The sequence below is a fragment of the Amphibalanus amphitrite genome, unplaced genomic scaffold (genome assembly GCF_019059575.1).
Source record: "Amphibalanus amphitrite isolate SeventyFive unplaced genomic scaffold, NRLGWU_Aamphi_draft 001207F_arrow, whole genome shotgun sequence".
NCBI lineage: Eukaryota > Metazoa > Arthropoda > Thecostraca > Balanomorpha > Balanidae > Amphibalanus > Amphibalanus amphitrite.
Genome location: NW_024882701.1, coordinates 130910 through 149216, shown reverse-complemented (window position 1 = coordinate 149216; position 18307 = coordinate 130910). Strand labels below are relative to the sequence as shown.

At 54.9% G+C, this 18307-nt stretch overlaps 1 protein-coding gene across 2 annotated transcripts in view; it reads right to left on the bottom strand.

Moving 5' to 3' along the window:
• LOC122371129 (neither inactivation nor afterpotential protein C-like) overlaps positions 1 to 17477 on the bottom strand; it is a 36147-nt gene extending 18670 nt beyond the window's left edge. For both annotated transcript variants that reach the window (XR_006254669.1, XM_043347242.1), the window contains exons 1-10: positions 17297 to 17477; positions 16591 to 16768; positions 16060 to 16232; positions 15658 to 15762; positions 15198 to 15297; positions 14246 to 14386; positions 13636 to 13783; positions 13113 to 13296; positions 12359 to 12544; positions 11787 to 11975 (exon numbers count right to left, since the gene is read on the bottom strand). Coding sequence is in view for 1 of the 2 variants with exons in the window: in XM_043347242.1 (XP_043203177.1) it covers positions 11787 to 11975; positions 12359 to 12544; positions 13113 to 13296; positions 13636 to 13783; positions 14246 to 14386; positions 15198 to 15297; positions 15658 to 15762; positions 16060 to 16232; positions 16591 to 16717 (1353 nt within the window). In the remaining variant the exon portion in view is untranslated. The remainder of the gene's footprint in view (positions 1 to 11786; positions 11976 to 12358; positions 12545 to 13112; positions 13297 to 13635; positions 13784 to 14245; positions 14387 to 15197; positions 15298 to 15657; positions 15763 to 16059; positions 16233 to 16590; positions 16769 to 17296) is intronic.
• Positions 17478 to 18307: the final 830 nt, after the last annotated feature.

Sequence of the window (18307 nt, the reverse complement as noted above, 5' to 3'; positions counted from 1 at the left end):
GAGAGGCAGGGAGACCGTGGTTACGAGCGGTTGGCTCTGTGGTTCTTGTTTGGGCCTCTGCCGATAATACAGTAAAGCATCGAGTCTGAGTGTGTTCAGCTCCCGCAACATTTGGCGCGGTCGGTAGGACTGCAGAAGACGACAAAGGGTGAGTTCATTAATTTCATTTGATGATATTTATTGAAATTTAGTTCATGAATGTTGATTATCGTAACTAGTCTGTGCTCGACAAAAAGCGGGCGGTTTGCTCAAAAATAGAACGCCGATATTTTCTGTTCTGAGGGGAACGTTAGGAATAAGGCGGTCCGCCTGGGTGCAGTTTTGAATAATTTGGTGAATTGTTTCCGCTGGCCATGGATTTCAACGACACTATTTTGGTATCGCGAACCCCTCGTTTTGCGGGTATAGAGACAGATGATTGGGAGCGGTGGATATCTCGTTTCGAGTCGTTAACGGTGGGACTCGGAGACGTTGAGCGAGTTAAGCGGCTGTTGCCTCTGCTGGATGGCGTCGCACTCGATTATGCGCATTCGCTGTATCAGGGTGACAGTTCGTACTCTGAGATAAAGTCAGGACTTGGGGTCCGGTTTGGTCGGTCAATCGAGCCCTTACAGGCGCAGGCCGAGCTGGGGCGCGCCTCCCAGTCGCCGGGGGAATCAGCTGAGAGCTTCGCTGACCGTATTAAGAGACTGGGGCGGGCTGCGTTCCCTCATTCTACCGGTCCGTCAGGGGAGGGAAAAGGTCCTGAGGAAACGTATGCAGAGAGGGCGTTCGTGATGAAAACCCTGACGAGTCGGTTCATATGTGGACTTCGGGATGAGTGGCTCCAGACGAAACTGTGCCACCGTAATCCTGAGTCACTGTCTGCGGCTGTAGCGGTGATCCGAGAGCTGCATAAACGCCAGGAGGTCGTCCAGGCGGTACGCGCTGCTAACCCATCGACGCATACAGGTACTGGGCCCCTTCCCCTGGGTGCTGTAGCGTCAGCTGTTCATGCAGAGGTAGGAGGTGGGTCGCAGCAGGATGCAAGGATAGCTCAGCTGCAGCAGGAGATCGGCCAGCTGCGGTCTTCGTTGGAGGCGTTCGCCGTTGCCAAGACGGACCACCTGCCTGAGGCTGTCAAATGTTACGGGTGTGGTGCCCCCGGCCATTTTCGGCGTGACTGCCCGGTGGTACGCCGTGGTCAGCCGAGAACTGGACCGAGAGCCACCAGGGTGAAATGTTTTTCGTGCGGGCAGGAGGGTCACATTCGGAGCAACTGTCAGTCGGCTGTACAAGCTGCCACCCCGCTCCAACCGTTTTGTTTATTCTGTGGCGAGGCTGGGCACTGGATGGCGGCATGCCATTCTCGCCTGCAGCAGGGGCCTCCAGCAATGGGTGGACGTCGGGGGCTGATGTCGAGGGAAGCCCTTCCATCTGATAAGCCGGCGGAAAACTAGGGGCAGCTGGCCCTGTGGGACAAGAGCCGGCTGCGTGTATCCAGTCCCGATTAACTGCAACAGCCATTCGAGTCCACTTGGGCAGCCTCGAAGTATGGGCGCTGGTCGATTCGGGTGCCGACTTTTCCATGGTCAGGGATGGGCTCCAGCAGCGGTTGAAAACGGAACTGGCTTGTCAGGCCACCACCCCGACGCGGTCCGCGAAGGGAGCTGGTGGTAGCCCCCTGAACATCGTTGAGGTGCTCCGTGATGTCCCTATCCAGGTGGAGGAGGAGTCGATTGTGTGTCCACGACTGGCTGTGGTGTCGGGGCTGGTCTATGACGTGATCCTTGGACGTGACTTCTGTTGCCAAAACAGAACTATCATTGACGATGAGAAGGGGGTGATCCGTATGAAAGGGATGACGATTCCACTTCCAACATACCCTGAGATCCGTCCCCCGCGGGCTAGAGTCATTCTTGGCGATGCAGTAACACTACCAGGTCGTTCGGTAACAACGGTAGCAGCAGTGGTGCAGCGACTTGATGGCCAGGGACCTTTTGTGACGTCAGCAGGCTCGGTAAGTGGGATGATGGAGCCAAGCCGCACGGCGGAGCGTGAGGATCTATTGATTCCACGGGCTGTGGTGGTGATCGCCTCCAATGGCACCATACCTATCCGGTTGACGAATGTCGGAGCGGAGGGCGTCCGTCTCTTGAAGGGCTCTGATGTCGGGACGTTCCTTGCGTTTGGGGGCGGTGAAGACGCCCTGTGTGTTTTGTGTCCCGGGGCAGACTGTGCCGATTGCAATGTGGCGAGCTGTGGAGATGGAGGTAATCCATCTCATGATCCTGGAGAGGTGGAACCGGAGGTGCAACAAGCCCTGTCACCAGAACTGACAGACTTGAGTGAGAGAGGTCGTAACAAACTACGGGGTTTATTTGAGACCTACAGTGACGTCTTCAGTAAAAGACCGGGAGACATTGGTCGTACAGGTGTGACAAAACACAGGATTGACACGGGGGATGCAGTCCCAGTCAAACAACGTCCACGACGGATACCCATGAAAGTCCGAGACCAGGTAGAGAAACAAAAAGAAAAGATGTTACAGGATGGTGTCATTGAGGAAAGCGAAAGTCCGTGGTGTTCGCCGGTCGTGTTGGTGCGCAAGAAAGATGGATCCTTCCGCTTCTGCGTCGACCTGAGGGCTGTGAACGCAGTGACGAAGGGCTTCGCCATGCCGCTCCCACGAATCGACGACTCGCTCGATACCCTGTCAAGGGCGAGGTGGTTTACCACGCTGGACATGGCCACAGGGTATTGGCAGGTTGAACTGGCGGCTGAAGATCGAGAGAAGACGGCATTTTCGACTGGAAAAGGCCTCCATCAGTTCAGAGTCATGGCAATGGGTCTCAAGAACGCCAGCGGCACTTTCCAGAAGATGATGGAACTGATTCTCGCAGGCCTTGACACCAAAAGCTGTTTGGTGTACTTGGATGACGTCATCTTGTTCAACAGGACCGAGGAAGAACATCTGGCTACCCTGCAGGAGGTACTCCTGAGGATTCAGCAAGCCGGGCTGAAGCTAAAGGCACAGAAATGTCGATTCGCACGCAAGGAGGTGACTTTCCTTGGACATCTCGTCTCCGAGGAAGGGATACGTCCAGATCCGCATAACGTGGACAAGGTCCTGGCCTGGCCGCAGCCGTCATCTGAGGAGGAGATGAAAAGCTTCTTAGGCCTGTGCGGGTACTACGCGCGGTTTATTCAGGGGTATGCCGCGATTACAAAGCCACTTAGGGACGCCGCAGTAGAGGAGGGACGAATCAGGTGGTCCGAACCGATGCGCATTGCATTCGAGCTGTTGAAGTCCACTCTGTCCTCGCCTCCCGTACTGGCTTTGCCAACAGGTGAAGGGACGTTCGTCCTGTATACAGACGCATGCAACTCTGCTGTGGGTGTGGTGCTGGCTGAACGCATTGGAGATGAGGAAAAGGTGATCGCCTATGAGAGTAAGGCACTCACAAAGCAACAGACGAGATGGCCGACTTACGATAAGGAACTCTGGGCGATCGTTCATGGCATCAGACATTTCCGTCAGTACACTGTTGGTGCCAGATTTGAAGTGGTGACCGACCACAAGCCGCTGGCAAACATACCGACATCGATCGCAGCAGAGCGAGACGGCACAGGACGTCGTGGTCGATGGGCGATCGAGCTGAGTTCTTTCGACTTCAATGTTCGGATCCGCAGCGGTCTGGCCCACGGGAACGCTGATGCGCTGTCTCGCAGACCACCAGATATGGCGTCTGCGGTCCGATCTGGTCAAGCCCAAGGCCAGGGGTGGTGTCCCGGTCGCTCTGTCTCAGAGAGAGGAGATAGAACGGAGACGGTGGGGTCAGTAGCGGGCGGCTCGCCCGCGCCGACGGAAGGCGGTTCGTCTGAGTCGGTTGTGACTCTTGTAGCTCCAACTGCTGTATTCTCAAGGCTTACGCAGGAACCGGCTGCTGTATCAGTCGCTGTGTCACAATCAGTCCAAGAACGGACCCTCCCTCCAATCGCCCAGGCGCAAGCCAGTGACGCGACGCTGTCGGCTCTCCGAAGAGCACACGAGAGGAAGGAGAAGCCAAGGCCTGCAGCGTTCGCTGGGTGGGGAGTGCTGCGAAAACACTGGAGCAAGGTGCGCGTCATGAATGGAGTAATCGGCATTGCCTCGGGTCGACAGTTCCAGGCGGCGGTGCCTCAAACTGAACGGGCCGAGATCATCCGACTGGCGCATGATGATCCATCGAGCGGGCACATGGGTCGCAGACGGACCATCGCCCGGGTGAAGGCTCGATTCGTCTGGCCGGGGATGAATGAGGACATCCGGAGCTTCTGTGCCTCGTGCACGCCGTGTCAGCGGCGGTACAGACCGGCACCCAAAAGACGAGCACCGATGGTTACCGAAGTTACCTCACGACCCTTCCAGAGAATAGCCATGGACATCACGGAGATGCCTGTGTCGAGAAGAGGCAACCGATATGTGCTCGTGATCATGGATTACTTCTCAAAGTTCGTACGAATCTTCCCGATGCCGAATCAGAAGACAGAAACGGTGATGGAGGCACTCCTTCACTGGGTTCAGGAGCTTGGTGTTCCCGAGAGGCTTCACACAGATCAGGGCGCTCAATTCGAATCTCTGATGATGCGTGAGCTGTATCAGAGGCTCGGTATCCACAAGACTAGAACAACGCCTTATCATCCTGAGAGCGACGGGATGGTGGAGCGCTTCATGAGGACCCTGAAAGACATGGTGTCGAAATACATCGACAGCCAGGGCCTTGACTGGGACGAAAGTACCAGATCATACGCCATGGCCTACAATTCTTCCCTCCACGAAACCACCGGTCACACACCTTTCTACATGATCCATGGCTTTGAGCCTCGGTTGCCTTTGGATGTAATGTACGGAACCGATGAAGTCGCAATACCAGCTGAAACCTTCCTGAACAAACGGCTGAAGAACATGAAGCGGGTCTTCGCACAGGTGAGGAGAGCCTCCTCCCAATCAGCTGCTCGAATGGCGGTTCGCCATGACAGCAAACTCAATTTTACCGCGTACCCAACGGGCTTGAAGGTGTGGGTACGAGACCACACTGCCGCTGTGGGAGGAAAACCGAAGCTGGGTCTGCCGTTTAAAGGACCGGTGACCATCGTCGAGAGAAGAGGCACACCGGGGGAGGAAGTTACCTACCGGATACAGGACGTCCGCGGCAAGACACGCGTCGTGCACCACAACGACCTCAAGGAGTTCATCCCTCGTCGGACCGACTTGCGGCCAGTTCAGGATCCGAGTGGTCCAAATGGACGTGGTGAGGCCGTGGGGGTGGATCCCGTGAGCGACTGTGGTAACGAGCATGGCGTTCTGCTCGAGGTGCCGCTAATGCACTTACTCGGGAGAGCTGGCCCATCTGGTGATGTGGGCGTCGCTCAGAGGGGAATGTTGCCGCCAATGTCATACGTGACCAGATCAGGCCGAGTGTCGCGACCACCTGAAAGGTTCCAGGCGGGACTATGAGTGTGGTGGAGGTGGTGAAGGCTGTGATTGTGTATATAGTTGTAATGTAAATAGCGTGTCGTAAGTGTCGCATTGTTCAATGTATGATTGTTTCCGTGAGGGGGGAGGGGTGTTACGGGCGGCTGTGACCGCCCGTTGTGGCATGCCTGGCGCCGCCCGTGGCGCCTCCCCGGCTGGCCGCGCCCGGCGCCGCCCCTGCCGCGTGGCCCTCGGGCGGGGTCGAGGGCTGGCGCTGGCTGGGCGGTCGGCGGCCCGGGAGAGGCAGGGAGACCGTGGTTACGAGCGGTTGGCTCTGTGGTTCTTGTTTGGGCCTCTGCCGATAATACAGTAAAGCATCGAGTCTGAGTGTGTTCAGCTCCCGCAACATTTGGCGCGGTCGGTAGGACTGCAGAAGACGACAAAGGGTGAGTTCATTAATTTCATTTGATGATATTTATTGAAATTTAGTTCATGAATGTTGATTATCGTAACTAGTCTGTGCTCGACAAAAAGCGGGCGGTTTGCTCAAAAATAGAACGCCGATATTTTCTGTTCTGAGGGGAACGTTAGGAATAAGGCGGTCCGCCTGGGTGCAGTTTTGAATAATTTGGTGAATTGTTTCCGCTGGCCATGGATTTCAACGACACTATTTTGGTATCGCGAACCCCTCGTTTTGCGGGTATAGAGACAGATGATTGGGAGCGGTGGATATCTCGTTTCGAGTCGTTAACGGTGGGACTCGGAGACGTTGAGCGAGTTAAGCGGCTGTTGCCTCTGCTGGATGGCGTCGCACTCGATTATGCGCATTCGCTGTATCAGGGTGACAGTTCGTACTCTGAGATAAAGTCAGGACTTGGGGTCCGGTTTGGTCGGTCAATCGAGCCCTTACAGGCGCAGGCCGAGCTGGGGCGCGCCTCCCAGTCGCCGGGGGAATCAGCTGAGAGCTTCGCTGACCGTATTAAGAGACTGGGGCGGGCTGCGTTCCCTCATTCTACCGGTCCGTCAGGGGAGGGAAAAGGTCCTGAGGAAACGTATGCAGAGAGGGCGTTCGTGATGAAAACCCTGACGAGTCGGTTCATATGTGGACTTCGGGATGAGTGGCTCCAGACGAAACTGTGCCACCGTAATCCTGAGTCACTGTCTGCGGCTGTAGCGGTGATCCGAGAGCTGCATAAACGCCAGGAGGTCGTCCAGGCGGTACGCGCTGCTAACCCATCGACGCATACAGGTACTGGGCCCCTTCCCCTGGGTGCTGTAGCGTCAGCTGTTCATGCAGAGGTAGGAGGTGGGTCGCAGCAGGATGCAAGGATAGCTCAGCTGCAGCAGGAGATCGGCCAGCTGCGGTCTTCGTTGGAGGCGTTCGCCGTTGCCAAGACGGACCACCTGCCTGAGGCTGTCAAATGTTACGGGTGTGGTGCCCCCGGCCATTTTCGGCGTGACTGCCCGGTGGTACGCCGTGGTCAGCCGAGAACTGGACCGAGAGCCACCAGGGTGAAATGTTTTTCGTGCGGGCAGGAGGGTCACATTCGGAGCAACTGTCAGTCGGCTGTACAAGCTGCCACCCCGCTCCAACCGTTTTGTTTATTCTGTGGCGAGGCTGGGCACTGGATGGCGGCATGCCATTCTCGCCTGCAGCAGGGGCCTCCAGCAATGGGTGGACGTCGGGGGCTGATGTCGAGGGAAGCCCTTCCATCTGATAAGCCGGCGGAAAACTAGGGGCAGCTGGCCCTGTGGGACAAGAGCCGGCTGCGTGTATCCAGTCCCGATTAACTGCAACAGCCATTCGAGTCCACTTGGGCAGCCTCGAAGTATGGGCGCTGGTCGATTCGGGTGCCGACTTTTCCATGGTCAGGGATGGGCTCCAGCAGCGGTTGAAAACGGAACTGGCTTGTCAGGCCACCACCCCGACGCGGTCCGCGAAGGGAGCTGGTGGTAGCCCCCTGAACATCGTTGAGGTGCTCCGTGATGTCCCTATCCAGGTGGAGGAGGAGTCGATTGTGTGTCCACGACTGGCTGTGGTGTCGGGGCTGGTCTATGACGTGATCCTTGGACGTGACTTCTGTTGCCAAAACAGAACTATCATTGACGATGAGAAGGGGGTGATCCGTATGAAAGGGATGACGATTCCACTTCCAACATACCCTGAGATCCGTCCCCCGCGGGCTAGAGTCATTCTTGGCGATGCAGTAACACTACCAGGTCGTTCGGTAACAACGGTAGCAGCAGTGGTGCAGCGACTTGATGGCCAGGGACCTTTTGTGACGTCAGCAGGCTCGGTAAGTGGGATGATGGAGCCAAGCCGCACGGCGGAGCGTGAGGATCTATTGATTCCACGGGCTGTGGTGGTGATCGCCTCCAATGGCACCATACCTATCCGGTTGACGAATGTCGGAGCGGAGGGCGTCCGTCTCTTGAAGGGCTCTGATGTCGGGACGTTCCTTGCGTTTGGGGGCGGTGAAGACGCCCTGTGTGTTTTGTGTCCCGGGGCAGACTGTGCCGATTGCAATGTGGCGAGCTGTGGAGATGGAGGTAATCCATCTCATGATCCTGGAGAGGTGGAACCGGAGGTGCAACAAGCCCTGTCACCAGAACTGACAGACTTGAGTGAGAGAGGTCGTAACAAACTACGGGGTTTATTTGAGACCTACAGTGACGTCTTCAGTAAAAGACCGGGAGACATTGGTCGTACAGGTGTGACAAAACACAGGATTGACACGGGGGATGCAGTCCCAGTCAAACAACGTCCACGACGGATACCCATGAAAGTCCGAGACCAGGTAGAGAAACAAAAAGAAAAGATGTTACAGGATGGTGTCATTGAGGAAAGCGAAAGTCCGTGGTGTTCGCCGGTCGTGTTGGTGCGCAAGAAAGATGGATCCTTCCGCTTCTGCGTCGACCTGAGGGCTGTGAACGCAGTGACGAAGGGCTTCGCCATGCCGCTCCCACGAATCGACGACTCGCTCGATACCCTGTCAAGGGCGAGGTGGTTTACCACGCTGGACATGGCCACAGGGTATTGGCAGGTTGAACTGGCGGCTGAAGATCGAGAGAAGACGGCATTTTCGACTGGAAAAGGCCTCCATCAGTTCAGAGTCATGGCAATGGGTCTCAAGAACGCCAGCGGCACTTTCCAGAAGATGATGGAACTGATTCTCGCAGGCCTTGACACCAAAAGCTGTTTGGTGTACTTGGATGACGTCATCTTGTTCAACAGGACCGAGGAAGAACATCTGGCTACCCTGCAGGAGGTACTCCTGAGGATTCAGCAAGCCGGGCTGAAGCTAAAGGCACAGAAATGTCGATTCGCACGCAAGGAGGTGACTTTCCTTGGACATCTCGTCTCCGAGGAAGGGATACGTCCAGATCCGCATAACGTGGACAAGGTCCTGGCCTGGCCGCAGCCGTCATCTGAGGAGGAGATGAAAAGCTTCTTAGGCCTGTGCGGGTACTACGCGCGGTTTATTCAGGGGTATGCCGCGATTACAAAGCCACTTAGGGACGCCGCAGTAGAGGAGGGACGAATCAGGTGGTCCGAACCGATGCGCATTGCATTCGAGCTGTTGAAGTCCACTCTGTCCTCGCCTCCCGTACTGGCTTTGCCAACAGGTGAAGGGACGTTCGTCCTGTATACAGACGCATGCAACTCTGCTGTGGGTGTGGTGCTGGCTGAACGCATTGGAGATGAGGAAAAGGTGATCGCCTATGAGAGTAAGGCACTCACAAAGCAACAGACGAGATGGCCGACTTACGATAAGGAACTCTGGGCGATCGTTCATGGCATCAGACATTTCCGTCAGTACACTGTTGGTGCCAGATTTGAAGTGGTGACCGACCACAAGCCGCTGGCAAACATACCGACATCGATCGCAGCAGAGCGAGACGGCACAGGACGTCGTGGTCGATGGGCGATCGAGCTGAGTTCTTTCGACTTCAATGTTCGGATCCGCAGCGGTCTGGCCCACGGGAACGCTGATGCGCTGTCTCGCAGACCACCAGATATGGCGTCTGCGGTCCGATCTGGTCAAGCCCAAGGCCAGGGGTGGTGTCCCGGTCGCTCTGTCTCAGAGAGAGGAGATAGAACGGAGACGGTGGGGTCAGTAGCGGGCGGCTCGCCCGCGCCGACGGAAGGCGGTTCGTCTGAGTCGGTTGTGACTCTTGTAGCTCCAACTGCTGTATTCTCAAGGCTTACGCAGGAACCGGCTGCTGTATCAGTCGCTGTGTCACAATCAGTCCAAGAACGGACCCTCCCTCCAATCGCCCAGGCGCAAGCCAGTGACGCGACGCTGTCGGCTCTCCGAAGAGCACACGAGAGGAAGGAGAAGCCAAGGCCTGCAGCGTTCGCTGGGTGGGGAGTGCTGCGAAAACACTGGAGCAAGGTGCGCGTCATGAATGGAGTAATCGGCATTGCCTCGGGTCGACAGTTCCAGGCGGCGGTGCCTCAAACTGAACGGGCCGAGATCATCCGACTGGCGCATGATGATCCATCGAGCGGGCACATGGGTCGCAGACGGACCATCGCCCGGGTGAAGGCTCGATTCGTCTGGCCGGGGATGAATGAGGACATCCGGAGCTTCTGTGCCTCGTGCACGCCGTGTCAGCGGCGGTACAGACCGGCACCCGAAAGACGAGCACCGATGGTTACCGAAGTTACCTCACGACCCTTCCAGAGAATAGCCATGGACATCACGGAGATGCCTGTGTCGAGAAGAGGCAACCGATATGTGCTCGTGATCATGGATTACTTCTCAAAGTTCGTACGAATCTTCCCGATGCCGAATCAGAAGACAGAAACGGTGATGGAGGCACTCCTTCACTGGGTTCAGGAGCTTGGTGTTCCCGAGAGGCTTCACACAGATCAGGGCGCTCAATTCGAATCTCTGATGATGCGTGAGCTGTATCAGAGGCTCGGTATCCACAAGACTAGAACAACGCCTTATCATCCTGAGAGCGACGGGATGGTGGAGCGCTTCATGAGGACCCTGAAAGACATGGTGTCGAAATACATCGACAGCCAGGGCCTTGACTGGGACGAAAGTACCAGATCATACGCCATGGCCTACAATTCTTCCCTCCACGAAACCACCGGTCACACACCTTTCTACATGATCCATGGCTTTGAGCCTCGGTTGCCTTTGGATGTAATGTACGGAACCGATGAAGTCGCAATACCAGCTGAAACCTTCCTGAACAAACGGCTGAAGAACATGAAGCGGGTCTTCGCACAGGTGAGGAGAGCCTCCTCCCAATCAGCTGCTCGAATGGCGGTTCGCCATGACAGCAAACTCAATTTTACCGCGTACCCAACGGGCTTGAAGGTGTGGGTACGAGACCACACTGCCGCTGTGGGAGGAAAACCGAAGCTGGGTCTGCCGTTTAAAGGACCGGTGACCATCGTCGAGAGAAGAGGCACACCGGGGGAGGAAGTTACCTACCGGATACAGGACGTCCGCGGCAAGACACGCGTCGTGCACCACAACGACCTCAAGGAGTTCATCCCTCGTCGGACCGACTTGCGGCCAGTTCAGGATCCGAGTGGTCCAAATGGACGTGGTGAGGCCGTGGGGGTGGATCCCGTGAGCGACTGTGGTAACGAGCATGGCGTTCTGCTCGAGGTGCCGCTAATGCACTTACTCGGGAGAGCTGGCCCATCTGGTGATGTGGGCGTCGCTCAGAGGGGAATGTTGCCGCCAATGTCATACGTGACCAGATCAGGCCGAGTGTCGCGACCACCTGAAAGGTTCCAGGCGGGACTATGAGTGTGGTGGAGGTGGTGAAGGCTGTGATTGTGTATATAGTTGTAATGTAAATAGCGTGTCGTAAGTGTCGCATTGTTCAATGTATGATTGTTTCCGTGAGGGGGGAGGGGTGTTACGGGCGGCTGTGACCGCCCGTTGTGGCATGCCTGGCGCCGCCCGTGGCGCCTCCCCGGCTGGCCGCGCCCGGCGCCGCCCCTGCCGCGTGGCCCTCGGGCGGGGTCGAGGGCTGGCGCTGGCTGGGCGGTCGGCGGCCCGGGAGAGGCAGGGAGACCGTGGTTACGAGCGGTTGGCTCTGTGGTTCTTGTTTGGGCCTCTGCCGATAATACAGTAAAGCATCGAGTCTGAGTGTGTTCAGCTCCCGCAACACTCTGTCCAGATCGGAATAGAGGCGAGGGAGGTGGTGGGTGGGTGTGTCATCGTGGGGTACTGGAGGCACAGAACAGCGGAAACATGTATTACGCCGTTCGGCAAGATATTGATTCTTTGACGATGTGCGAGTCCGCGCTGTCGTCGACACTATACGACTACATGACACTTCTCGACCGCCACATGCCGAGCACCGGCTGACTGACCTTTCCCAGGTGGCAGAGGTGCGCCAGCGCCATGCGTGCGTTGAACGTCTTCCCGGAGCCAGTCTCGCCGGTGAAGACGATGGTCTGGGCACGCTGATGGTGCGCCATGTCCTGGTGCGCCCGGTCCGCCACGGCGTACACGTGCGGCGCGTTATCGGAGCGCGCACGAGAACAGTAGGCCGCGTGTGTCTTAGGGGAGAATACGGGACACAGCCGAAATAGCTGTCAGCTACAATAACGGCGGCAGACAGATGGGTTGCACTGGTGTGACCAGACTTCACCAATATCGGGGCACTGGGCTTGATCGAATAGGTGCTGATGCGTAGAAAGAGCACAGCAACCTTTGTGATACTGGCCTCTTTAGTTAAGCTAGGTTAGGAACGACAAGACCCATCGTCTAGCTTCCAGCCAAGCGTAACTCTTTCGGCGTGTTTCTAACTCCTGCTCACTCGTTCAGAACGGGCCTAGCTGATCTCTGTCGCCTAACCAGCATGCTGCTAAATCTTCCTGCGATTTAACAAGTCTGGCTCCTCGTCCGCTCGCTGGGTTTATTCGCCAGTCTCTTTGCTCACCTTGGCATCATAGAGCGGCTTCACGCAGTACGGGTTGACGGCGATCAGCACGTCGGCCACGAACGTGTAGATCATGTCGCGGTGGAACCGCTTCTCCAGCAGGTTTAGGATAGTGTCGTCGGTGACGTCCTCCAGGGCCGCGAGGTCGTCCTGCAGGATCTCCAGTGACTTGGAGTGCGGCCGCGTCTGGATATGGCAGTGGGGCGTCAGGGCAGGACCTTCAGCGAATTGGAGTGGGGATGCGTCTGGCGAGGCAGCGCGATGAAGTCAGTTCTCCTACTGGATAACTTTGCTTACCATTTTGATAACCCAGTCTGAATCCCTTCACCCAGGCCGACCCGTATTGGGAAAAATGCATGAAATGAGAGGCACGGAAGGTGACGAGAGGAGGTTCATTGACCTTGTGCGGACACTCATCCATGCCGTCACGACTTCATCGATGTCAGCCGTCAATGACCCACAGGTACCCTGCCATGGAGGTGACCTGGACCACCCAGGGATAGTCGACAAACACCCAAGAGGATGTGACATCGCCCATAGGACACATACTTAGAGGGAATGGTCACCGATGTTCTTTTAACTGACTCGCAGGTATCCAGCCCTGGAGATAGCCTGTGCCGCCCCGGGACAGTGAAAGACTCTGAGGGGATGTGTTCACTGACATACCCGCAGGTAGTCGGCTCTGGAAGTAACCTGAGCCGGCTGGGGACGGTAAACAGACTGGGTTCGGGCAATGTCTCCCACACTAACATACCCTCAGGTATCCAGCCTTGGAGGTGACCTGGGCCGGCTGGACGGTCTCTGCCGGCCCGCTGTCGGCCAGTAGCTGGGCCAGCTCGTCCCTGATAGCGGCCAGTCGCGGCTCGAGCCTGGTCAGGAACGGGTGGGTGGCCACCTCCTCCATCAGAGGACGACTCTCGTCGTTCTTCTCCAGACACCTGATGGAGGGCCGGGCCAGACGTGACAACAGCGACGGTGTAGTTTTGTATCAACTTGCATATAACTCAGAGAAGCGACTTTGTACTAAATTGTTCCCACCTTTATGTAAAATAAAGTCATCCACCAGTTAAGTCTCCCTTCCGAGTATTTCTGAGTAGCATGAGGTTTCTCCAGGAACGCACAAGATCGCTCTCGAACTGGACCGACGACATATCAAGCACCATTTAGTTAGTCATTCATATTGTGCGTTTAGGTATCCAGATTGTCATTTTAGTTCAACCTGTCTGCGCGCAGCCTCTTCCCCATGCGGTCAGACTATGGCGGCGCCGCTGACTTACTCCGCGATGAAGTCCAGGTAGGCCTGGCTCCATTCGGTGGGCTTTGCCAGTGTAGGCGGTGGGTTACGGGTGATCTGGAACATGGCCCGCACGGGGTGCACACTGGCCAGCGGCGGCACGCCGTCACCCAACTCGATGGCAGTGATCCCTGCGGCGAGCGGAAGTTGGCGTCAGTATATGGCTTCAGCGGCTGGGTTCGCTGTTGTGTTTGGTGCTACGGAAAACTTCACTCGCAATTGAGCACAAAGCCTAGGCACGTATTACAACGAACCGGCTTCTTATAGATCACCTGATGTATGTACATACTATTGGTCTCAAGATAAGGGCTCAGGCGACCTGTAGTTTTGATGCGGTGAATACTATTACCCTCGCCAGTCGCCACAGCTCGGGCCGAGTGCACCCCTCCTCCTACCCAGCGCCACCCCACTCGAGTTGCGGCGAGGGTGAGGATACTACCGCATCCGAACTATAGGTCGCCTGGGCCCTTATCTTTAGACCAATAGTACCATCCATCTGACAAAACCGGAAGTGTCAACAGTTATAACGCAGCTGGATTGCCGTACGGTCCGTGTCGTTCGGGCTCGCTCGCGGCCGGGGTTCGGTGACGTACCGAGCGACCAGACGTCAGCGCGGATGTCGTACTCGGCGCCGTGCTGCTGGTCACACAAGATCACCTCCGGAGCCATCCAGTAGGGTGTGCCAATCGAGGTGCCCCGACGAGCCATCGTGGACGGCAGGTGACGCGATATGCCTGTCCGGAGGTTGACATGGAGGTCAGGGAAAGACAGGGTATCGGGGCCATGTCAATTAGCGTACCCCGGGTAGAGGAGATTGTGAACAGGTTCAGGGACAGCACACTGCTGACTGCACACAAGTGGCAGGAAGCACACGATATGGCCAACAGTGCCCGGGATGGTGGCATGCCATACAGGAGGCAGGAAGCGATGCGCGGGCAAGGTTTTATTTTGGATAGCAACTAGTCGGTCAGGTGTTGTATACGTAAATGGAAACGCTTATATAATGCACATAAGTACACGTGTGCGCACGTAGCCACCAATTATTTATCTATCCCCACTCTCCAGTAGGTATGACTTATGAGGTACCCGATCTGGCGGCTGGTATACCCAAGTAATCAAGAATGTTAATGCAATTAACTATTGCTCGCTCGGGCACGAGCACGTCATAACGTTATAAGCACTCCAAGAAAACAGCGGGGGATTGCTTACGTACCTGGAAAATGGTAGGTAAAATGCGGGGACGGGTTCACGGGGCTTCACGATCTCGGGCAATACGATGGGCGTTATTGGGATATAGGAAACCCTACAAAGAAAAAAAATAAAGGATTATTACACTGACGATTTCTTCCATATGCTGGAAGACCTGGATTAGTTGTTAGTAATGGCGCTTGTGAATGCTCCCTGTTCAATGTTCATGTTAATGTTACTTTATATCAATGTTACTTTTAGCGAACTATCGTTGTAATTAATGGGACAAAATATATTGATCAATGTTTAATTTTTAAATGTAAAACCGCGGAAACCCGCAATATGGTCGCCACCCACCGAAGTCGACGAGCTTGATCTCGCCGTTCTGGGCCATCAGGATGTTCTGCCCCTTGATGTCGCGGTGTATCACGTGGTTCCGGTGCAGGTGGCAGGCGGCCTGAGGTCATAGAGACGAGAGTCACGTGCTCACAGTTTCACGGACAACATGCTGGTGCTTATTCTGGTGCTTTGATCGATATCATCTCGACAGGGCTTAGCGTAAATTTATTTTACTTTTCAGAGGGCGGGGAATTAATTCATCGTTGTTTTATAGGATAGGTACATACATTGTTTTTAACTCTATTCAGTTTAAAGAGAAGTTATACATATATGTTGGTATGAAGTCACCACACGAAGGCACCTTTTTTGGTTTACGTTATTATTGGTGCACTGCAGACGCGTGATGAGCGCAGTTCAAACATGAATCGTAAGGACACACGTTTCTTTTGACTTGCGCATTAGTCACCGCTGCTCTGACCTGGACGGTGTGGTGGAGAATGAAGGCGATGTGGTCCTCCTTCATGACGTGTCCGCTCTCCTTCAGACGCTTCACCAGGTCCGTTACCGACCCGCCCGAGCAGTACTGGAACGCAAGCACCGGTGACCGATGTCACAGCGGAAACCGGCGAATGAAACAGCATTATTCCAACATTATAGGATTATAGTGCGATGCATGAGTAACACCAATGCCCAATGCAATCGCATACATATTCTTGTTTTAATCCTGGTTTAGATGCTTTGAATGCCGATATTTACTGTTCCGATAGTCGATACATATTTATATGCATATTTGTTATGCTTTTTTAACACTAGGAGATAGTGATGAGCCTTTTATGCATGATATTCTTAGTCTTACGAGTTACGACCTCGCTGCTCTTACCTCCATGACCATCCATATCTGTTCGACGCCGCTGCTCGAGGTCTTTTTGAAAATGCCGTGCAGTTTGGGAATGTTCTGGTGAACCGAGAGGTCCTTCAAAATTCGGTACTCCTCCTCAATGTCAGGGAAAGTCTCCTCCGTGTTGTCCACTATCTTGATGGCCACCTTGGTACCTGAAATAGATAGAATGGCAGACATGAACAAAATATTTGGTGCTTCCCTTCTTACCCGAGTTGACATTCTGACAGAGTCAATTGGTCTTTCTAATTATGTCATGCGCTCTATATGATCAACATTTGCTATGCTTCTCACTAAATTACGATAACATATATTCGCTTGTTTATCCACGGAACGGAGCAAAATCCAGCGATAAAAATGCTTCGAAAATGGACAATGCCTATCTATGTACTGCAAATAAATGCATACAATGACGACCTTTTAACCGACGGTAGGTATATTGATTGCCCCGATGAATCGCAATAATTGTTATTGATCGCACATTATTATTGAACAGTGGCGGGGCCACAGCACCTGAGCTGTTCTCGGTGGCCGCGAAGATCTCTCCGTAGGTCCCCTCGGCGATTCTGTCGCCCAGCTGGTAAAGTCCATCGGGCTGAGCCAGCTCTTCCACGCGCAGGTAGCACCCGACAGTAGACATGGCGGCTGGTGGGGCTGCCGTGCGGTCACAGGCGCAGGCCGAGACGGGTCGCTGGAACAACAGGACGCAGACGCTCGATACTGGCCTAACGCATTGATTGACATGATGAATTGATGCTGAATCCCTCTTTGCATTTAATCCAACTTTTAAGCGAACGTATCGATACTTCCAATAACCATCCGAAGACCAAATTGAAACTATATGCTTCTTCTTTGTGGTCAAGATCAATTGTTTAGGCAATAGCGCACATGAATACAATACAGCTGGTAGAGTTATTTTCTGTACCGGAAATACAAAAGGCCATTTACTTTATACGGAGCGTAGCGCAAGGAGCTGCCACTTCCCACCATACGCGTCGGAGGAATCTTTCGTCGTCCTACTTTCACAGACCTCCGGGAGGGCGGAGAAATAGTGTTGTGCGGGCGGGAAATAAAGATCGTTTTGGATCATTTTGCAGCTTCCACTGAGCACTTCGGTTAGACCTTGTTACATAGCACAGATACACAAAGGCGTCGACGATTTCATTGTGGACGTATGTAGGATTGTGTAATACGTTTGTGTGTGTTCCTCAATCCTCACCTACAGCAGTTGCCCTGGACACTGCAGAGACAGGTGGCGAGCAGCAGTCTCCGGTCGCCTGCAGCAGTCCGTCAGATCTCTCCTCTCCCCTGCAGTGGCCGGCAGCAGCGGGCGGTCTGAGCCGCTCTCACTGACCCGAGGGGCGCGTCTCCTGCGGCGACCCGTGACTGCCGACGCCGGAACGCCTCTGCCGGCCGCCGGCTCCGTCTGCCGCCTGCTCGGCTGGGGCTTCCGTGGCACACTAAGCCTTTGAGCTTGTTAGCGAAGCCACCCATCGGCGCTGAGCCGCAACTGGGCGCCACTCGCAGTGATTCGCCTGGAAGACCGCCGCCTGCCCACTGCCGACTCTGATCAGGCAGTGGTACACTTCTGTCACCTGTGACGTGTCCGAGTGTAGACAGACACGGAAGTTATGCCTTTTTTATGCTCTCCCTCATTCAGTTGAAAATCAGTTGTATGACGCAGGTATTTGATAGTCACTAGCAGATATGTGCATGGATCCGAGAAAATGGATCTGGGATCTGATCCCAACTGATCCTGATCTCGGATCTGACGGGATCATAGATCCAGCTCTGTAATTTATCGAGAGATCCGTAGGGAACACAGATCCGAGTCTCATCTGTTGCTTGAGATCCAGTGAGATCAAAGATCCTCACTTACTTTTTGTCAATATGTACATATATCCCAAAAAGCACTTGTTTCAATTCACAAACGTTCTGTTTACGAGCGAGCGAGCGCAGCGAGCGAAGCGAAGTCTTTTCAATATAACGGGAAAATCTCAGTATGAGCGGCCCGGCCCGGCCCGGCCCGGCCTGTAACGCTTTTGAGAGGCTTATATCTCAGCAACCGCTAGACCGATTGGCCTGCGGTCTTTTTTGCTGGGTAGCCCCATCCCTTCTACCCCGTAATTGACTACTTTTGATACATCTCAGTGACCGTCGTGGCACGTGCCACGTGAAAAGTCAAGGGTGTTCAAGCAGTTTTGCAAAAGTAATGATTTTGAGAGGCCCA